This window comes from Erinaceus europaeus, chromosome 12, assembly GCF_950295315.1.
Source record: "Erinaceus europaeus chromosome 12, mEriEur2.1, whole genome shotgun sequence".
NCBI classification, from domain to species: Eukaryota; Metazoa; Chordata; class Mammalia; order Eulipotyphla; family Erinaceidae; genus Erinaceus; species Erinaceus europaeus.
The window spans coordinates 78,960,402-78,980,649 of record NC_080173.1 but is presented as its reverse complement, the minus strand read 5'-3'; the positions used below and the strand labels follow the sequence as shown (position 1 = coordinate 78,980,649).

General features: G+C 40.5%; 1 protein-coding gene across 5 annotated transcripts in view; it reads right to left on the bottom strand.

The window, feature by feature from the left end:
- Positions 1-20,248, bottom strand: part of VPS53 (VPS53 subunit of GARP complex) — a 190,585-nt gene that overhangs the window by 150,619 nt on the left and 19,718 nt on the right. For all 5 annotated transcript variants that reach the window (XM_060204109.1, XM_060204108.1, XM_060204106.1 and 2 more), the window contains exon 4: positions 18,024-18,090. In XM_060204109.1, coding sequence (XP_060060092.1) covers positions 18,024-18,090 — 67 coding nt within the window. The remainder of the gene's footprint in view (positions 1-18,023; positions 18,091-20,248) is intronic.

Sequence of the window (20,248 nt, the reverse complement as noted above, 5' to 3'; positions counted from 1 at the left end):
GCAAAAAAGTAAACAGATAAAAGGCAACTACTGGATGGTTTCACTTATATGTGGAATCTAGAGAACTGACACACATGAACTTAGAAAAAAAAAAAAAGGCAAACTTTCTAAGACTTGGTGAAAATTATGGTGGTTATCTTTGAGAGGGTGAGGACACAGGACTTAGGTGGTGGATGTAGTGTGGACCTATACTGTGCAATCCTACAATCCTGTAAGCCACTATTAATCACAAGTGAAAAATGGGAGGGGGTGATAAGTAGATGAAAGAAACAGAAATTAACCAATCTGGGCCATGAATTGAACATTTTAAGCCTATGATTTAAAAAGTGAACTATTTAAATGTATGATTTTCAGTAAAAGGAAACAAGTGACAGTTATCATGTCCCCCCACGCACCTCCCAAATTATTTAGTATCCCTTTAATACTAATGCTTTTATTTTCTTTCATCGACAGGTGCTATTTAGCTACAAAGAAAGGGAAGAAAGGGTAAACGTAAAGCAAGGAGAAGAACTAAAATTGCCCTGTGAGTTGACCATTATAAATCCATAAACTCACATAATGAAGAGTGATGCTCTGCTATGAAATTCTACCATCTACCTGGTTCAAGGTCCTAGAGAGCACAGCTATTTATGTTTTAACACCAAATTCAATGACATGCTCATTTGGAGGATGAAAAACAAAGGACCCAACATGTTGTACTGATTTAGATAATACATCTTTATGAAAAGAGAAGACATGTATAATTAGTCTCCTCTCCTGAGGAAAATCAAGACCTGGAAAAATTAAGAAGCATAGCCTTGGCCAGATACCGAGGACAGGGGGGAAAGAGCCTTTGTTTTCTGGGCCAATCCCTTTGTAGACTCAAATGAGGGGTAAGAATAAAAGAAGTTTCAAATAGCATGGCATATTGCCCTGCACCCATCTGTCCAAACTTTTCATCTGAAACTTGAATGAAGACATAAAAGGCAAACTTGAAAAATCCACTAATGATAAATGGGGAAATAACCAAGATTCCTAAAGGTCTCAATAGGCTGGAACAATCAAACAAAACGGGCCAGATGAGAGCCAGGGTGAGAAGCATAAAGTCCAGCATTCAATTTCAAAGATTCTCTCAAACAGAGGAGGGCAAAGGCCTGGGGGAGACATTACAGACTGTTGACAGGCAGATATGCTTTGGTTGGCATGTGCCGTTTTTGTGAAAAACACTAAGCCAACATTTTAAAAATTGAGAGAATAACATAAAAATCTGATTCTCTAGATTCTTTTAAAGAGAGACAAGCTGGCAACTCCAGGTCTGGTTTCATATCTGACAACGGGTCATTCAGATCCGAGATCTGCTTCCCCTGTGCATGCCTGAGTCCCTATGGGTCCCTAAGGCTGCTGAGACTGTTTCGATTATGTTCTGAGCTCTGTGGGTGCCTGTTTGCAATTCTTTACCTTGAGGGTTTCAGATAACTGGCAACTCAATGCAAGTCAAAGGTGTGAAACAACTGCCAAAAACTCTAAGGTAACAGAAGTAATGTCAAACTCTGCAGCCCTTAACTTTAGAAGAGTCACAGGCTGCTTAAATAATCTAGAACAATAAACAGGTCCTCACTTCAAATATCTACCTACATTAAAAACATTTATTTTTATTTTTTTCCTTTATTGGAAGGATTAATGGTTTACTGTCAACAATAAAATACAGTAGTTGGTATGTGTATAATATTTCTCAGTTTTCTGCATAACACTCTAACCACCCACCTAGGTCTGCCTCCGCCATCATGTTCCAGAACCTGAGTCCTCCCCCCCCACCCCAGGGTCCCCTACTTTAGTGTAATGTCTACATGAAAATTTACAATTAATTTTGGGAAGCTGGCCGATGCCCCAGAACCCTCAGTTTCTAAGTTAGCAACACTAGTGTAGAACATGAGTTAAACTGCTCCATTATGTGTCTACATATTATGTCTACTCCTTACCAGAAAAAAAGAAAAAAAAATCTTTTTGTTTTCATTGTCTTCTTTTGATAGAGGGTAAAAGAGAGATGCCTGGGAGTCAAGCAATAGCGCAGCAGGTTAAGCGCACATGACGCCAAGTGCAAGGACCAGCGTAAGGATCCCGGTTCGAGCTCCCGGCTCCCCACCTGCAGGGGAGTCGCTTCACAGGTGGTGAAGCAGGTCTACAGGTATCTGTGTCTTTCTCTCCCCCTCTCTGTCTTCCCCTCCTCTCTCCATTTCTCTCTGTCCTATCCAACAACGATGACAACAATAACTACTACAACAATAAAACAAGGGCAACAAAAGGGAATAAATTAATTTAAAAAAAGAGAGAGAGGTGCCTGCAGGACTACTCTACCACTCATAAAGCTTGCCCCCTGCAGCTTGATTGGGGGCTTGAACCCAAGTCCTCATGCATGGCAACAAGTGTGTTCTATGTCACCACTTGAACCAACAAGCCATTATCTTAAGAGGGATATTGACAAACTACAGGGTAATCTGGATGATGAAGGGTCTGGAAATCATATCATAAGGCTGAATAAACTAAGAATGGCTAGTCTAGGAAAAAAAATAACAGTGGGAAAGTAACTCAATATCCATTTTCAAATTTAGAAGCTATAATAAGGAAAAGGAATTAGGCTTACACCAGTCCAGCTGGAAGAACTGAGATCAATGAGAAGTTATAGTCAAGTCCATTTTTGCTATTTCCGTGGAGTCTAAGAAAAAAAGTTTCTTATAATTTTCTCATAAAATTGGAAGAATGTCCAATGGAAAAACATCATGAGTTCCCCAACACTATTAAGAGTAGAAGCAGAATAATGGAGTCAGAGAGGCCAAGAAAGGATTCCTGAATTAGGTAGGTTTTACTATAATTAATCAAAATATCTCCTAAACTAAAAAAGGCTTTTTTCCCCCCCTCTCCAGCCTCAGTCTTACTTTAATGCAACAGTGAAACTGTAGCCAAACTCCACCCAGGAGACAGAAGACAGGGCTGGGGAGGTGGCTCAGCGGTAGCGTGTATAAAAGGAGTTCAGTCTCTCAGAGTCATGCTCTGATTCTGCATCTCTTTATTTTATGTATTTACTTATGTATTTTGGAGAGAGACAGCAAGAAATTGAGAGGGAAGGGGGAGAGTGGGAGAAAGACACCTGCAGCAAGTATTGCTTCCCTGCTGGTGAAGCTTCCTCCCTGAAGATGGGGATGGGGGGCTTGAACCTGACTCCTTGTGCATATAATGTGTGCTCTCTACCAGATATGCTACTGCTTGGTCCCTTCCATCTCTTTAATAAATAAATCATCAAAAGAGATAAAGAGAGGGGGCCGGGCAGTAGTGCACTGGGTTAAGCACACATAGTATGAAGCACAAGGATCCCAATTCAAGCGCCTGCCTCCCTATCTGCAGGGGATCGCTTCACAAGTGGTGAAGCAGGCCTGCAGGTGTCTATCTTTCTCTACCCTTCTCTATACTCCCTTCCTCTCTCCATTTCTCTGTCCTATCAAAAATTAAAATTTAATTAATTAGTTAATTAATTAATTAAAAGAGATAAAGAGAAATTTCAAGCTCCAGGACCACCATAAGCCAGAGCCAAGCAGTACTCTGGTTAAACAGAGATACACAGAGGGAGTCGTGCAGTAACGCAGCAATTTACGTGCAGGTGGCACAAAGTGCAAGGACCAGCTTAAGGATCCCAGTTTGAGCCCCTGGCTCCCCACCTGCAGAGGAGTCACCTCACAGGCAGTGAAGCAGGTCTGCAGTTGTCTATCTTTCTCTCCCCCTCTCTCCATTTCTCTCTGTCTTATCCAACAATGACGACATCAGTAACAACAACAATAACTACAATAATAAAACAACAAGGGCAACAAAAGGGAATAAATAAATATTTTTAAAAATTAAAAATAATTTTTTAAAAAAGAGACAGAAGCAGAGAGAAAAGCCACAGTGGCGATCCTCTCTTTTAGTTATTCTCCATAATCTTACTGGAAATTAGTCAAGATTTGGCCATTCTTGAAATCTGACATGCCAACTTTTTCTTCTTCTAACTCACTCCTCCATTTACTTCTCTTCCTATCTCCCATCAAGCTATCCATTTTAATTTTTCAAAAGCTGCTTTAAGTTTCAAAAGCTGCTTTAAGTTTCCTAGCCTATCAGATCATGTATTTACTGAACTGATTCATCTTATCCACAAAATTTCAAACATGTGGGCATTTAATTAGAGCGTTCACCTGATGATTTCAACAGATAAAAATGGGGAGAATTCAGTGCTCTATTATCTTGGTATGAGCATCACAGTCCGGCTAGAAGAGGTCATAGACTAGACCAGTTCAAGTCCTCCCACGTTAATAATCAAAGGCTTTCCAAAAAGTGTGGCAGAGTGCTAATCAGGCAGCTGACATTTCAGGAATTTCACAAAACTAATGAAGCTGCCTCACTGTGTCTTCAATTTCTAAACCAATGCCTCCCCATAAATAACTTTTGAGTCAGAAGATTGCTTTCAAAAAGTGTTTACCTGCTTTAAAAAAAAAAAAAAAAAAGTTCTTAGGACACCATGAAATGAAGCAGATACTTTTTTTCTTATTTATCATGATTAAAAAGCCCACCTGTTCTGGTTGAACACAATCAAGATTAAATGTATCAAGGAGAACTCCCTTTGGTCCATATTACTGCTTTCCTTCTGAGTGTTCCTCAGCAGTTTAGGAAACAAGTTCTAAAAGGAAACTTTGCCACTGTTCCAGGGAAGAGGGGAATCTGGGGCCTCTTGACCTACAAAACACAAGACTTTGGAACATCCATAATTCTCCCAAGTCTGTGCCAGTCAAATAGTCTCGTTTCAGCAAGCCACCAGCCAACCAGGGCAGAACACCCTTAGGAGATGACAAGAATAGGAACCAAAAGTTCTCTTGGGGAAAGTGTGTGTGGAGGCGGGTGGGGGAGTCTCCGCTTCAGCTTGCATTACAAACTGTTTGGAAAAGACAGATGGAGGGGATGACAGGAAAAGCAATTATTTCTTCTGGGCTTCATTTCTGTCTGGCTTCTAAGGAGACGGACACAAAATTCCATCACAGATTGAAATGCTATCTAAACATTCTTGAAAATGTGGTCCTGCTCTCTGAAATATGAACTGCTCAGCTGCAGCAACCTGTAACCTATTAATGTGTGAAGGTAGAGAGGGCTGACATTCCTGTAAGAATGTCCTAGTAGCTTTAGGTTCACCTCTCCAGTCCTCTTAGCTAGTGGCCTCTGGCTAAAACATAAATAACTACAAGACATGAAGCTATAAAGAAGGACATGCAACAAAAGGTCCTATGAATCCTTTGCTTTATTTCCACATTGTTAGATTTTAAATGTCTGAGATTCTCAAATATTTTAAGATTTCTTGTGAGCCATTTCAAATGTAAGCTAAATCATTCTAGACAGAAGTGTTATTATTTGAAAAGGGTGTAAGTCAACAAGGGCAACAAAAGGAAATAAATAAACAAATATAAAAAAGAAAAGAAAAAAAGGGGTAAGTTAGGAGTAGTCATACACAAATGGAGCTTAGGCATCTTTTTTTTTTAATATTTTATTTTATTTATTTATTCCCTTTTGTTGCCCTTGTTGTTTTATTGTTGTAGTTATTGTTGTTGTCATCGTTGTTGGATAGGACAGAGAGAAATGGAGAGAGGAGGGGAAGACAGAGAGGAGGAGAGAAAGATAGACACCTGCAGACCTGCTTCACCGCCTGTGAAGCGACTCCCCTGCAGGTGGGGAGCCGGGGTTCGAACCGGGATCCTTATGCCGGTCCTTGTGCTTTGCGCCACCTGCGCTTAACCCGCTGTGCTACAGCCCGACTCCCGAGCTTAGGCATCTTTAAGGGAATATGTGCTTCTGTTTATAATTAGTAATTTCATACAAAATAAATATTCAATATGGTCAAATAAAATAATATTGTACCTGGACTATATATTCTGAAGAATGTGAAGATGTGGAAAATATAGCTCTTAAGTCTTCACCCAGGGAATAAGATGTGTTCCAAAGGTGTAGATTATCAAAGCCCATTGCAAATAATGCAGTAAGGAGTAAGAACCATGAAGATTCAAGAAGCAGGGCCAGTGTCAGAAACCTACGATAACACAATACACAAACACTGACAACGACCACAAAGAAGATAGTAGGCTACTGGAAGGTGACTATTAGGAGAGAAAAGAGAGTTCCTCTGGAGGTGATAGTGCTTAGTGAAGTTAGTAAAAATGTAAAAGACAATTATCAGATGTTTCACTTATATGTGGAATTTACAGAACTGAAATACAAGCACTTGCAAACACACATACTAATCACACCATCTGTAAAACTTTGTGAGAACTATGGTAGCTATCATTGGGAAAGTAGGGGACCAGAACTTTGGTGGTGGGTACAGCATGGAACTATACCCTGAAAATTTATAATATTGTAAAACACTATTAAATTACTCATAAAAATTTTAATAAGAAATAAAGACTTTCAGGGCCAGGTGGTAGTGCACCTGGTTAAGCACACGTTACAATGTGGAAGAACACAAGTTCTAGCCCCTGGTACCCACCTGCAGGGGAAAGCTTTGTGAGTGGTGAGGCAAAGCTGCAAGTGTCTTTCTGTCTGTCTCCCTCTCAATCACCCCTCCCCTCTTGATTTCTGGCTGTCTCTATCTAATAAGTAAACATAATAAAAAATTTAAGTATTGGAGTAGGGCACCAAAGTAAAAACCCTGTGGTGAGAGTGAGAGTGGATATTCAGCTTCCCAGGGGGGAAGGGGGTGGGGTGGATGGATGGGACACAGTCTTTTGATGGTGGAAATGGTGTTTATGTACACTCCTATCAATTTGTAGTCAGATAAATCACTATTTAATTAATATGAGGGGAAAAACTGATTGTATGTCTCAAACTTTTTAAAGCACAGACTGAGTCTTTTTAATACATAGGCTGAGTCTTTGATATGCTGACTTTCTCAAAAGCCTAGACCAGGGAGAACAGAAGCAACTGGTGGCACAGCTATATACAAATAATGTCAAAGGACATTAATTATGGTGATGTTGTGTATGATACAGCAAATCCTAACAAAGGGATTTTTCAAAGTTAACCCAATTGCTAAATAATGTGATTATAACAATAGCTATCTATTGTCTTCTTAACCCTAAGACAGCAGGACCCTCACATTTCCTCTATAGAGCCTATATTTCCCCCAGTCCTGGAACCTCTAGGGTGGGGCACACTTTCCTGCATGCTTCTCTCAATTCATACCAAATAATATTGCATCAGTCGATCCCAACCTAATCAACGCAAGGAGTACCACCTCAGCATGCTTCACTTCAGACTGTGTCCAGAGACTTCAGGTGTGGAATGTCAACCCTTCAGCTTCATTACTCAGGTAAGACTTTTCCTTTCATAGTATTCTCTAATTTCATTCCAGGAGGTTTATTACCTAACAAAGTCTCAAAAGCAAGATATAGACCAGGTCCCATGAGATAGAGTGTATGTTCACATGTATCCATAAACTAGGGCAAAATATATACCTGAAAGCAAAAGTACACAATAGTCGGCAGTGAGTCAGTATAAAGTTCCTAAGGAAATAGTATCGAATTAGACTTAGATAACCTCCTCACCTACTTCCTATTACAGTTCTCTCACTCACTCCCAAGCTAACCTTATCAAAGCAAAAGCTGAATAAGGGAAAGAGACTGGCGTACTTTAATGATGACTCTTTAGTCACTATTAGGCCACCCCACCAGCTGGGACCCTAGTCGGGGAGTCCCAAGACTCCCAAACAGACATGATGGGCCTACACCTCAAATAAATCCCTCTCTCCATTGTTACCAGGTCATTCCAATCAGGAACAATACAATAGGCCCCTTTGTGCGCCCTATAGGACCTTGCCCTCAGCTTGGATCAACAATGGTAGAGAATGTTCCATCCTCCAAAGGAAGGATGGACAACATACTCTATGCTACACCTGAGGAAGATGGGTGGATATTGGGGCAGCTTGGAATGTTCCTACTCATGACCACAGAATGTGAGCTCAGGACAGAGGACCTAGTGGGGGTTGTATTGTTATATGAGAAACTGGGGAATGGGGAATGTTATACATGTTCAAACTATTGTATTTACTGTTGAATGTGAAACATTAATTCCCCAATAAAGAAATTAAAAAACAAAACAAAACAAAGAATGTGAGCTCAGATCTACAGGGCTGCAGAGGTCAGTCACATAGGCTCCTAAGCTGAATATGGGCCCCAGACCAAATCAAACCAATGGGGTTTACAGTCAACAATATTTATACCCCTTCCCAATATTAGAGAGCTACTCTCTTCCCTGATCCAGCTTTCTGGTCCTTTTCCAGCCATAACATCATCTCTCCAGACAATAACTTGGATCCACCAGTATATCAGATTTCAGGCTCAGGAGGAAAAAAAAAAAAAAAAAAACTAGTATAGCCAAGGTCCCTTGGAATATAACTAAAATATGCCTACTAGCTATCTACAAAATGGAGGACCCCCCCCCCAACTCTTCACCTGCACTATTCCAGCCTTTAGGTCCATGATTGTTCAACAATTTGTTTGGCTTTGTATGTTAACTCTCTTTTCAGCCACCAGGTTCCAGATGTTAACAGTATGCCAACCAGACTTCCCTGGACAGAGGACCCCACCAACATGTCCTGGAGCTCCGCTTCCCCATAGCACCGCCCCACTAGGGAAAGAGAGAGGCAGGCTGGGAGTATGGATCAACCAGTCAATGCCCATGTTCAGCGGGGAAGCAATTACTGAAGCCAAACCTTTAACCTTCTGCATCCCACAATGATCTTGGGTCCATACTCCCAGAGGGTTAAAAAATAGGAAAGCTATCAGGGGAGGGAATGGGATAGGGAGTTCTGGTGGTGGGAATTGTGAGAGGTTGTACCCCTCTTATCCTATGGTTTTGTTCCCTTTTTACAAATAAAAATAAATAAAATAAAATAAAAAACTTAAGAATTAAAAGAAAAAGAAATGTTTCTCATAAAATGAGAGAAAAATAGAAATAAAATTTTAAATGTAAAAAAAGAAAAATCTAAAACTAGAAAAGAGATTCAGATTATCTGTGAACTACAAGCAAAGTAAATGGAAATGTTATAGATCAGAAAATTTCTACATAAGATTACATTCTATATCCACCCCCAAGAAAATCAGAATAGCAGACCGAACATTTTAAGACTTTAGCTATAATAAAAATAGTAAACGAGGAAAAATAACAGAATTTAAGCTGTTATAAAGGTGCACATTCAAGCTAATTTTACAAAAGGAGATCCAGACACTGTATGGGAGGGAGACTAAAAAAGGCATGTTCAGCATTTCTGTTATGATAGCAAGTTCTGAAATATGATACCTAAACAGAACAGAATCCAAAGGAAGAGGAAAACAGTTAATACATAACATCTGGCCTCTCAACCACTGAAAGCAGCACCTGCACCTCAAACTCTTTCCCGTCATTCCCTTTCAATAGCCCTCCTGAGTTGGATATGAAAAAGCAGTGCATGTAGTGAGGGTAGAAGAGGGGATCTGTGTGTGTTAGTCTGTGAGCTCAATCCTTAGCATGACATATGCTAGAATAATGTTCTGGTTTTCTCCCTTGCTCTGTCTCATTGATAAATAAATAAATATTTAAGAGTAAGTAAATAGGGGCCAAAAGTAAATAGCGGCACATCTGGTTGAGATCACATGTTACAGTGCACAAGGACCCACTATTGAGCCTCTGGTCGCCACCTGCAGAGGGAAAGCTTTGTGCGTGGTGAAGCAGTGCTGCAGGTGTCTGTCTTTTTCTCTCCCTCTCTATCTCCTCCTCGCTCTCAATTTCTGGCTATCTCTAGCCAATAAATAAAGATAATTTAAAGATAAAAAAGAATAACTAAATAAATAAATAGGGGCTGGGGTTTAACTCATACAGTAGAATACATACTTTCCCATCTACAAGAACCTGGGCCCAAGTGCCAAGCACCGTAAAGTTCTAGGAAGGGTGACTAGCTCTAGTGTCTCTCCTCTCTCTCTGACTTTCTCTTCCCATCTCTCTCTAGATGAAATTAAAAGGGTGGAAAAATTCACTGGGAATGATGTAGTCACACAGGTGCCCCCCTCCACCAAAAAAAAAAAAGAAAACTAAAGAACTCTAAAACTTTAAAATGAATCTACAGTTATCTGTCTACCAACAAAACTAGGTGTGAGAAATTGTAGTTATTTTGGGTAATTACTATTGTTTAGCAACTTATGAACTTTGTTTTCATATTGATTAAAGAATTGTTTTCGGGCAGGGGTAGATAGCATAATGGTTATGCAAAGAAACTCTCATGCCTAAGGCTCCGAAGTCCCAGGTTCAATCCCCCGCATGACCATAAGCCAGAGCTGAGCAGTGCTCCGGTGTTTCTCACTGTGTCTCTCTCTCTCTGTCTCTGTATCTCTCTAAAAAACATAAATAAATAAATAAATAAATAAATAAATAAATAAATAAATAAATAAATAAATAAACAACAAACAAATAAGTTACTTTTTTAAAAAGAATTGTTTTCAGGGGGGTCGGGTGGTAACCCAGCCAGTACATGACGTGAAGCGCAAGGACGGGTGTAAGGATCTCAGTTCGAGCTCCGGCTCCCCACCTACATGGGGTTCACCTCACAAGCGATGAAGCAGGTCTGAGGTGTTTGCTTTCTTTCCCCCTCTGTGTCATCTCCTCCTCGCTCCATTTCTCTGTCCTATCCAACAACAATGACATCAATAACAACAATAATAACTACAACAAAAAAAAAACCACAACAATGATTAAAAACAACAAGGGCAAGAAAAAAAGGGGAAAAAATAGACTCCAGAAGCAGTGGATTGGTGGTGCAGGCACCCAGCCCCAGCAATAACCCTGGAGGAAAAAAAAAAGAATTGTTTTCAGGGGGCCAGGAGGTAGCACATCAGGTTAAGCACACATAGTACGAAGCGCAAGGACCCATGCAAGGATCCCTGTTTGAGTCCCCAGCTCCCCAGTTGCAGGGGGTCACCTTATAAGCAGTGAAGAAAGTCTGCAGGTGTCTATCTTTCTCTCCCCATCTCTATCTTCCCCTCCTCTTTTCAATTTCTCTCTGTCCTATCCATAAATTCACCACAAGAGCAGTAGATTCTTAGTGCAGGCAACAAGCAGAATTCTATAACATTTGTCTTTTTTATTACTTTTTTAAAAATTTATTTTATTTATTTTTTCCCTTTTGTTGCCCTTATTGTTTTATTGTTATAGTTATTATTGTTGTAGTTACTGCTGGATAGGACAGAGAGAAATGGAGAGAGGAGGGGAAGACAGAGAGGGGGAGAGAAAGACAGACACCTGCAGACCTGCTTCACCACCTGTGAAGTGATTCCCCTGCAGGTGGGGAGCCAGGGGCTCGAACCGGGATCCTGATTCTGGTCCTTGCGCTTTGCGCCACGTGCGCTTAACCTGCTGTGCTACCTCCTGCTCCTTTTTTTTTAACAGAGCAATGCTCAGCTCCGGCTTATGGTAGGGATGGAAATTGAACCTGGGACCTCAGAACCTCAGGCATGGAAATCTTTTGCCATTATGCTGTCTCCCCCACTTGTTATTTGTCATTTTTGTGACCAGATTATTTTAATTCACACAATGTGCTCCAGTTGTACCATATCACAGAATAATTACAGTGCTGTAGGTGTCTCTCTGTCTTTCTCCTTCCATATCTCCCCCTCTCCTTTCAAATTCTCTCTGTCCTATCAAATAAAATGGAAGAAAAGACAAAAACAAAACAAACAAAAAAGAAAAGAGAAGAATGGCCACCAGGAGCAGTGGCTTTGTAGTGCCAGCACTAAGCCCCAACAATAACCCTGGTGGCAATTAAAATAAATAAAATACATACATACATACATACATACATACATACATACACACACACACACATATGAAACCACTGTATGGGTCTGCACAGCAGCTATACCATATTATATCCCCAACACAGTATACAAGATTCAGTTTCTTCATATCCTAACCAATATGTTATTTTCTTTAAATACATATATATATATATATATTTATTCCCTTTTTGTTGCCCTTGTTGTTTTATTGTTGTAGTTATTGTGTTGTTGTTGATGATGTCATCGTTGATTGGATAGGACAGAGAAATGGAGAGAGGAGGGGAAGACAGAGAGGGGGAGAGAAAGATAGACACCTGCAGACCTGCTTCACCGCTTGTGAAGCGACTCCTCTGCAGGTGGGGAGTCTGCAGGTGGGGAGCCGGGGGCTGGAACCCGGATCCTTACGCCGGTCCTTTGCGCCACCTGCACTTAGACCTCTGGGCCACCACCCGACTCCTTCAACATGTTATCTTCTATGTTTTCGTGTGTTTGTTCATAGCTGTCATTCTGTTAGTTATTAGACAGTATATCATTATAGTCTTCATTTATATTTTCCTAACACTTAATGCTGTTGAGCACTGTTCCATGTGCTTATCAGTATTCTATATACACCTTCTTTGGAGAAATACTTATTCAAAACCTTGCCACGCCTTTTTTATTTGGGGGTAGGGGCTTCACCAGTGACCTTATGCTTTGTGATACTACCACTGAGCAGTCAGCCTAGGTCAGTTTTTTCATTCTTTATTTGAGAGAGAGACAGAGAGAGAGAAAGAATGAGACAGTGAGGATAGAGGAGACACCAGAGAACTGCTCCACTGAGTCTCTCCTATCTGTCCACAGTGCTCTCATGTGGGACTGGGGTTCAGTCCTCTAGCACAGCAAGGTGCACCTTCCACCAGGTGAGTTATTTTACCCACATTGTTAGTGGATTGCTCATTTTCTTGTTACTGAATTGTTAGAGTTCACAGTCTCTTCTGCATATTAATCTCTGATCAGATACACCAAACAAGTGTTTTCTACCATTTTGTAGGCTGCCTTTCCATTCCGCCAACGCCAGCGTCTTTTAAAGTTATTGCTGCCTTTTGCAGCAACAAACAAATCCCGGCAAATTAGCCAGCAGATAAAAGCAACAACCTTAGGGCTGGAGTAGATAGCATGATGGTTATGCAAAGAGACTCTCATGCCTGAGGCTCCAAAGTCCCAAATTCAATCCACTGCACCACCATAAGCCACAGTTGAGCAGTGCTCTGGTAAAAAAAAAAAAAAAAAAAAAGCAACAGCCTTGTTAACCACAGCTACAAAATAAAGGAGGGTTTGGGCTGGATAGATTACACAATGATTATGCAAGATAGAGGAGGGCACAAGAGACTCACATTAAGGAGAGAGTCAAAGAAGCTTCAGTTTTCTTCACTCCAGATTGCACACCCCTAGTCCTGGTGTGCGGTACTAAGTATATGCGGTTAATTCAAAAGACACTGAGTGGTCTGGGCAGCCTCCCCTTGCTATCAGAGGGGCAGGTCGTGCTCCCCTCCGTTGGGTAAAGAACTGATCATTATCAATAAGAATTTCCAGGGGGTTGGGTGGTAGCGAAGCGGATTAAGTGCACATGCTGTAAAGCACAAAGACCAGAGTAAGGATCCCAGTTCGAGCCACAAGCTCCCCACCTGCAGGGGGTTACTTTTCAAGCGGTGAAGCAGGTCTGCAGGTGTCTATCTTTCTCTCCCCCCTCTGTCTTCCCCTTCTCTCTCGACTTCTCTCTGTCCTATCCCACAACAATATCAACGACAATAACAAGAAGGGCAACAAAAAAACGGAAAAAGGGAAGTCAGGCAGTAGCACAGCCAGTTGAACACAGGTGGCACAAAGCGCAAGGACCAGTGTAAGGATCCCGGTTCGAGCCCCCGGCTCCCCACCTGCAGGGGAGTCGCTTCATAGGCAGTGAAGCAGGTCTGCAGGTGTCTATCTTTCTATCCCCCTCTCTGTATTCCCCACCTCTCTCCATTTCTCTCTGTCCTATCCAACAACGACAACAAAAGTAACTACAACAATAAAACAACTAGGGCAACAAAAGGAAATAAATAAATACGTAAATATTAAAAAAAAAAAAAACTGGAAAAATGGCCTACAGGAGCAGTAGATTCCTGGTGCAGGCACCAAACCCCAGCTAATAACCCTGGAGGCAAATAATAATAATAATAATAATAATAATAATAATAATAATAATAATATCCTGCCTAAAGGAAAGATAGCTCAACCAGTAGAGTATGCACCAGCTACCATGCTTGAGGCTTTGGATTCAGCCCAGGCATTACTGGAAGCACCACAGACAGCAACAGAGGAATCCCAAAGATTGTGAAGTGATGCTGAGATACCTCTCCTCTCTTTGTCTTTATGCTCTTATCTCCTCTCTCTTAAACACCACACTCTCTCAACTTGACAGATCATCCAGGCAGAAAATCAATAAAGACATGAGGGAGCTAAATGAGGAGATAGATAAACTAGAACTATTGGACATTTTCAGTCATTCATCCCAAGAAAGTAGAATACACATTCTACTCAAGTCCACATGGGTCATTCTCAAGGATAGACCATATGTTAGGCCACAAAGACAGCATCAGCAAATTCAAGAGCATTGAAATCATCCCAAGCATCCTCTCAGACCACAGTGGAATGAAACCAACACTTAACAATCAACAAAAGATTAGCAAGAGTCCCAAAATGTGGAAGCTCAACAGTACACTCCTTAACAACTACTGGGTCAAAGAGGAAATAAAGGAAGAAATCAAAATGTTTTGAGAGTTCAATGAAAATGAAGACACAAGCTATCAAAATGTTTGGGACACTGCTAAGGCAGTACTGAGAGGGAAGTTCATAGCCATACAAGCGCACATTAGGAAACAAGAAAAAGCACAAATAAACAGCCTGACTGCACATCTTAAAGACCTACAAGAAGAACAAAGGAACCCTAAAGCAACCAGAAGGACAGAAATCACCGAAGTTAGGGCAGAAATCAGTAACACTGAAAATAAGAAAACCATACAAAAGATCAATGAAAGTAAATGTTGGTTCTTCGAAAGAGTGAACAAAATTGACAAACCTCTAGCCAGACTCACAAAACAAAAAAGGGAGAAGACCCAAATAAATCGATCATAAATGAAAGAGGAGATACCACAAAAGACAGCACAGAAATTCAACATATCATGCGAGACCTCTATGAACAACTCTATGCCACCAAGCTAGAGAACCTGGAAGAAATGGACTATTTCCTAGATACCTACCAACTTCCAAAACTTAAGTAAAGAGGAAGTAGATAACAGGAACAGGTCCATCACAGCTAATGAAGTTGAAACAGTTATCAAAAACCTTCCCAGAATAAAAGTCCTGGATCAGATGGTTTTACACATAATTTTACAAAACCTTCAAAGAAGAACTAATACCTCTACTGTTAAAACTCTTCCAGAAGATTGAAGACACTGGAATACTCCCTTCCAGCTTCTATTAAGCCAACATCACTTTGATACCAAAAGCAGACAGGGACACAACCAAAAAGAAAACTACAGACCAATATCTTTGATGAACATAGATGCTAAAATATTGAACAAAATTCTAGCCAACTGGATACAGCAGTATATTAAAAAGATTGTTCATCATGACCAGGTGGGGTTTATCCCAGGCATGCAAGGTTGGTTTAATATACGTGAATCAATCAACATGAACCACCACATCAACAAAAGCAAGACCAAAAACAACATGGTCATATCAATAGATGCAGAGAAAGCCTTTGATAAAATACAACATCCCTTTATGATCAAAACACTACAAAAAAATGGGAATAGATGGAAAACTCCTCAAGATAGTGGAGTCTATATGTACCAAACCTACAGCCAATATCATACTCAATGGTGAAAAACTGGAAGCATTTCCCCTCAGATCAGGTACTAGACAGGGGTGCCCACTATCACTATTACTATTCAACATAGTGTTCGAAGTTCTTGCCTTAGCAATCAGGCAGGAGCAAGGAATTCAAGGGATACAGACTGGAGGAGGAGAAGTCAAACTCTCCCTATTTGAGATGACATGATAGTATACACAGAAAAACCTAAGGACTCCAGCAAGAAGCTTTTGGAAATCATCAGGCAATACAGTAAGGGGTCAGGCTACAAATTTTAACATTCAAAAGTCAGTGGCATTCCTCTATGCATACACTAAGTTAGAAGATGTTGAAATCCAGAAATCAATTCCTTTTACTATAGAAAACAAAATAAATAAATAAATAAAATACCTTGGAATGAACCTAACCAAAGAAGTGAAAGACTTGTACACTGAAAATTATGAGTCACTCCTCAAGGAAATTGAAAAAGACACAAAGAAGTGGAAAGACAGTCCATGTTCATGGGTTGGAGGAATTAACATAATCAAAATGAATATACTGCCCGGATCCATCTACAAATTTAATGCTATCCCCTTCAAGATCCCAACCACATTTTTTAGGAAAATAGAACAAATGCTACAAATGTTTATCTGGAACCAGAAAAGACCTAGAATTGCCAAAACAATCTTGAGACGAAAGAACAGAACTGGAGGCAGCACAAATTGTATTATAGGGCCATTGTCATGAAAACTGCTTGGTACTGGAACATGAGTAGACACACTGACCAGTGGAATAGAATTGAGAGCCCAGAAGTGAGCCCCCACACCTATGGACATCTAACTTTTGACAAAGGTGCCCAGACTATTAAATGGGGAAAGCAGAGTCTCTTCAACAAATGGTGTTGGAAGCAATGGGTTGAAACATGCAGAAGAATGAAACTGAACCACTATATTTCACCAAATACAAAAGTAAATTCCAAGTGGATCAAGGACTTGGATGTAAGACCAGAAACTATCAGACACTTAGAGGAAAATATTGGCAGAACTTTTTTCTGCAATAAATTTTAAAGACATCTTCAACAAAACAAATACAATTACAAAAAAGACTAAAGCAAGTATAAACCTATGGGCTACATCCAATTAAAAAGCATCTGCACAGCAAAAGAAACCACTACCCAAACCAAGAGACCCCTCACATAATGGGAAGAGATCTTTACATGCCATACATTACACAAAAGACTAATAACCAAAATATATAAAGAGCTTTCCAAACTCAACAACAAAAAAACAAAGAATCCCATCCAAAAATGGGGGGAGGACATGGACAGAATATTCTCCATAGAAGAGATCCAAAAGGCCGAGAAACACATGAAAAAATGCTTCAAGTCTCTGCTTCATGCCAGAGAAATGCAAATCAAGACAACAATGAGATACCACTTCACTCCTGTGAGAATGTCATACATCAGAAAAGGGAACAGCAGCAAATGCTGGAGAGGTTGTGGGGTCAAAGGAACCCTCCTGCACTGCTGGTGGGAATGTCAATTGGTTCACCCTCTGTGGAGAGCAGTCTGGAGAACTCTCAGAAGGCTAGAAATGGACCTGTCCTATGATCCTGCAATTCCTCTCCTGGGGATGTATCCTAAGGAACCCAACACACCCATCCAAAAAGATCTGTGTACACATATGTTCTTGGCAGCACAATTTGTAATAGCCAAAACCTGGAAGCAACCCAGGTGTCCAACAACAGATGAGTGGCTGAGCAAGTTGTGGTATATATACACAATGGAATACTACTCAGCTATAAAAAATGGTGACTTCACTGTTTTCAGCCGCTCTTGGATGGACCTTGAAAAATTCATGTTAAGTGAAGTAAGTTAGAAACAGAAGGATGAATATGGGATGATCTAGCTCTCAGGCAGAAGTTGAAAAACAAGATATGAAGACAAAACACAAGTCGAACCTGAACTGGAATTGGCGTATTGCACCAAAGTAAAAGACTCTGGGGTGGGAGGGTGGGGAGAATACAGATACAAGAAGGATGACAGAGGTCCTAGTGGGGGTTGCATTGGTATATGGAAAACTAGGAAATGTTCTGCATGTACAAACTATTGTATTTACTGTTGAATGTAAAACATTAATTCCCCAATAAAGAAATTTTTTAAAATCCTGTAATACACACACACACACACACACACACACACACACACACACACACATATGGCAGATTATCATTTCTGTCACTTGGCTGCTGGGCCATAAAGAAATGAGGGGAGTATGAGTACTGCAGAGGAGTAAGTTACTTACTTGCCTTCCATCCTGCCCCACGTTTGTTTGACCTCTTACAACAGTTCGAATGTTGTCATCCAGCCTCCTAGCAGAAACAGTTCAAAGACACAGTTAAAACAATCTATTGTAGGTGGATCAAAGTAAAAATAAGCAGAGTTTCTGCAGACTGCATCTATTTATCCAGAAAAACAAATCATTTTGAATGATACAAGAAAGACCGAAACCTTGGACCCCAGGTGGGGTAGCAACTGGATTATAAGAAGTCAAGTCTAGGAGCATGGGGTAGATAGAATAATGGTTATGCAGAGACTCTCATGCCCAATGTCCCAGGTTCCATCCCTTGTACCACCATAAACCAGAGTTGAGCAGTGGTCTGGTTAAAAAAAAGAAGAAGTAGTACTGGTCCAGAAGGTGGCACAGTGGATAAAGCATTGGATTCTCAAGCATGAGGTCTGGAGATCAATCCCCGTCAGCACATGTACCAGAGTTATGTCTGGTTCTTTCTCTCTCCTCCTGTCTTTCTCATCAATAAGTAAATTCTTTTTTAAAAAAAAAAAAAAGAAGTAGTAGTCAAGCCTAGTAAAAAGGTTACTTTCATTCAACATTTAAGGATTTTCCAAAAGGACCAGTTTAACTTTTAGTATTTTTCATGAAATAAATCAGGGACAACAAAGTTGCTGAAAAAAGAAGAAAAAAAAAACATAAGAGTATATGTTATATGATTCCATTTGTATAGTTAAAAAAAAGATAAAACAGCATTTCTTTTATCAGAAGTGAACATAATGGTTATCTTTGGGGGAGGTAGGAACTGTGAAGGGGCAAGAAGAGGCCATCAGTTTACTGTGTGAGGACTGACGTTCAAGCCCCCAACATCACAGGGAGAACCATGAAAAAGGGAAGCTTCAAGAGCAGTTTGTAGCAACTTGCCTCCATCTCCCCTCTCTGTCATCCTCACTGTCATTTACCTTCTATTTGAAAAAAATACCACACTACTGGAGTATTGGAGCAGTATTGGAGGAAGGGAGGAAGGGAGGGAGGGAGAAAGAAAGAAGCAAGGGATTCCAATAACCCCATCAGAGATCCTTTCTCAGGAACCTTAGAAGTGATAAGTGGGGCAAGCAAAATAGCTCACCTGGATAGTGCACTATTTTGCCATGTGCATGACCCAGGTTTGAATCTGATCCTCACAGAATTGAAGGAAGTTTCGCTGCTGTGGTATCTCCCCGCCCCTCTTATTCTTTCTACCTGAAAAAGTCAGCCTGGATTGGTAAAGCTACAGAGATAATTAAAAAGAGAAGAGAAGAGAAGAGAAGAGAAGAGAAGAGAAGAGAAGAGAAGAGAAGAGAGGAAAGAAAAGAAAAGAAAAGAAAAGAAAAGAAAAGAAAAGAAAAGAAAAGAAAAGAAAAGAAAAGAAAAGAAGAGAAAAGGATCAAGCAGAGTGAGCTGCGATTACTCTCTGGCCTTGATCACACCGTCTATATAGCAGACAGACCTGTGGTCGCCAGGTCCTCTTCGCCCTGTGGCTCAGCAAAGAGCATTTAGTGGCACCTAAAGCTGAGAAATTACTATCAATCAGTTTCATTTTTCCACTGAATAGATCCATTAAATATACAGTAAGAAAAGAGTTGAAAATAACAAGTTTGCAAGTAATATTTGGATCATTGGGAAATCTCCATTTTCTGTGTAATCCCTAGATAACTTAGTAGTCTCTGCAAAAACCGCTGCACATTAAACCTGTCAAACAGTGAACCCAGGCTAGGGATGGACACAGCATAGTAAGCAGTTCTGCAAAAGAATTTCATGCCTGAGGTTCTGAAGTCCCAGGTTCAATCCCTAGCAGCGCCATAAGCCAGAGCTGAGCAGTGTTCCCCCAACAAAGCAAAAACAAAACAAAACAAAGCAAATAAATAAATAATATATATGGCTATTTGCAGAAAGGATACTATTGATAACTATTACTTTAGAAATAATTGCCAGCTGCGGGTAAAATCTTCATGCATTAGGTCCTGGGCTGAAGCCCCTACACCACACAAAATGGTTAGGTGGGGCTCCCGTCTCCCCCTTTCTCTGGCTCTCAGTAAGATAAATGGATTATCATCACTAGTAAACTTGAGATGTCAACATTCTCACAGATAAGTAAAAGCCAAAATATAACTATACTGGGTGGTCTGGGAGGTGGCGCAGTAGGTAAAGCACTGGACCCTCCAGCATGAGGTCCTGAGTTCGATCCCCAGCAGTACATG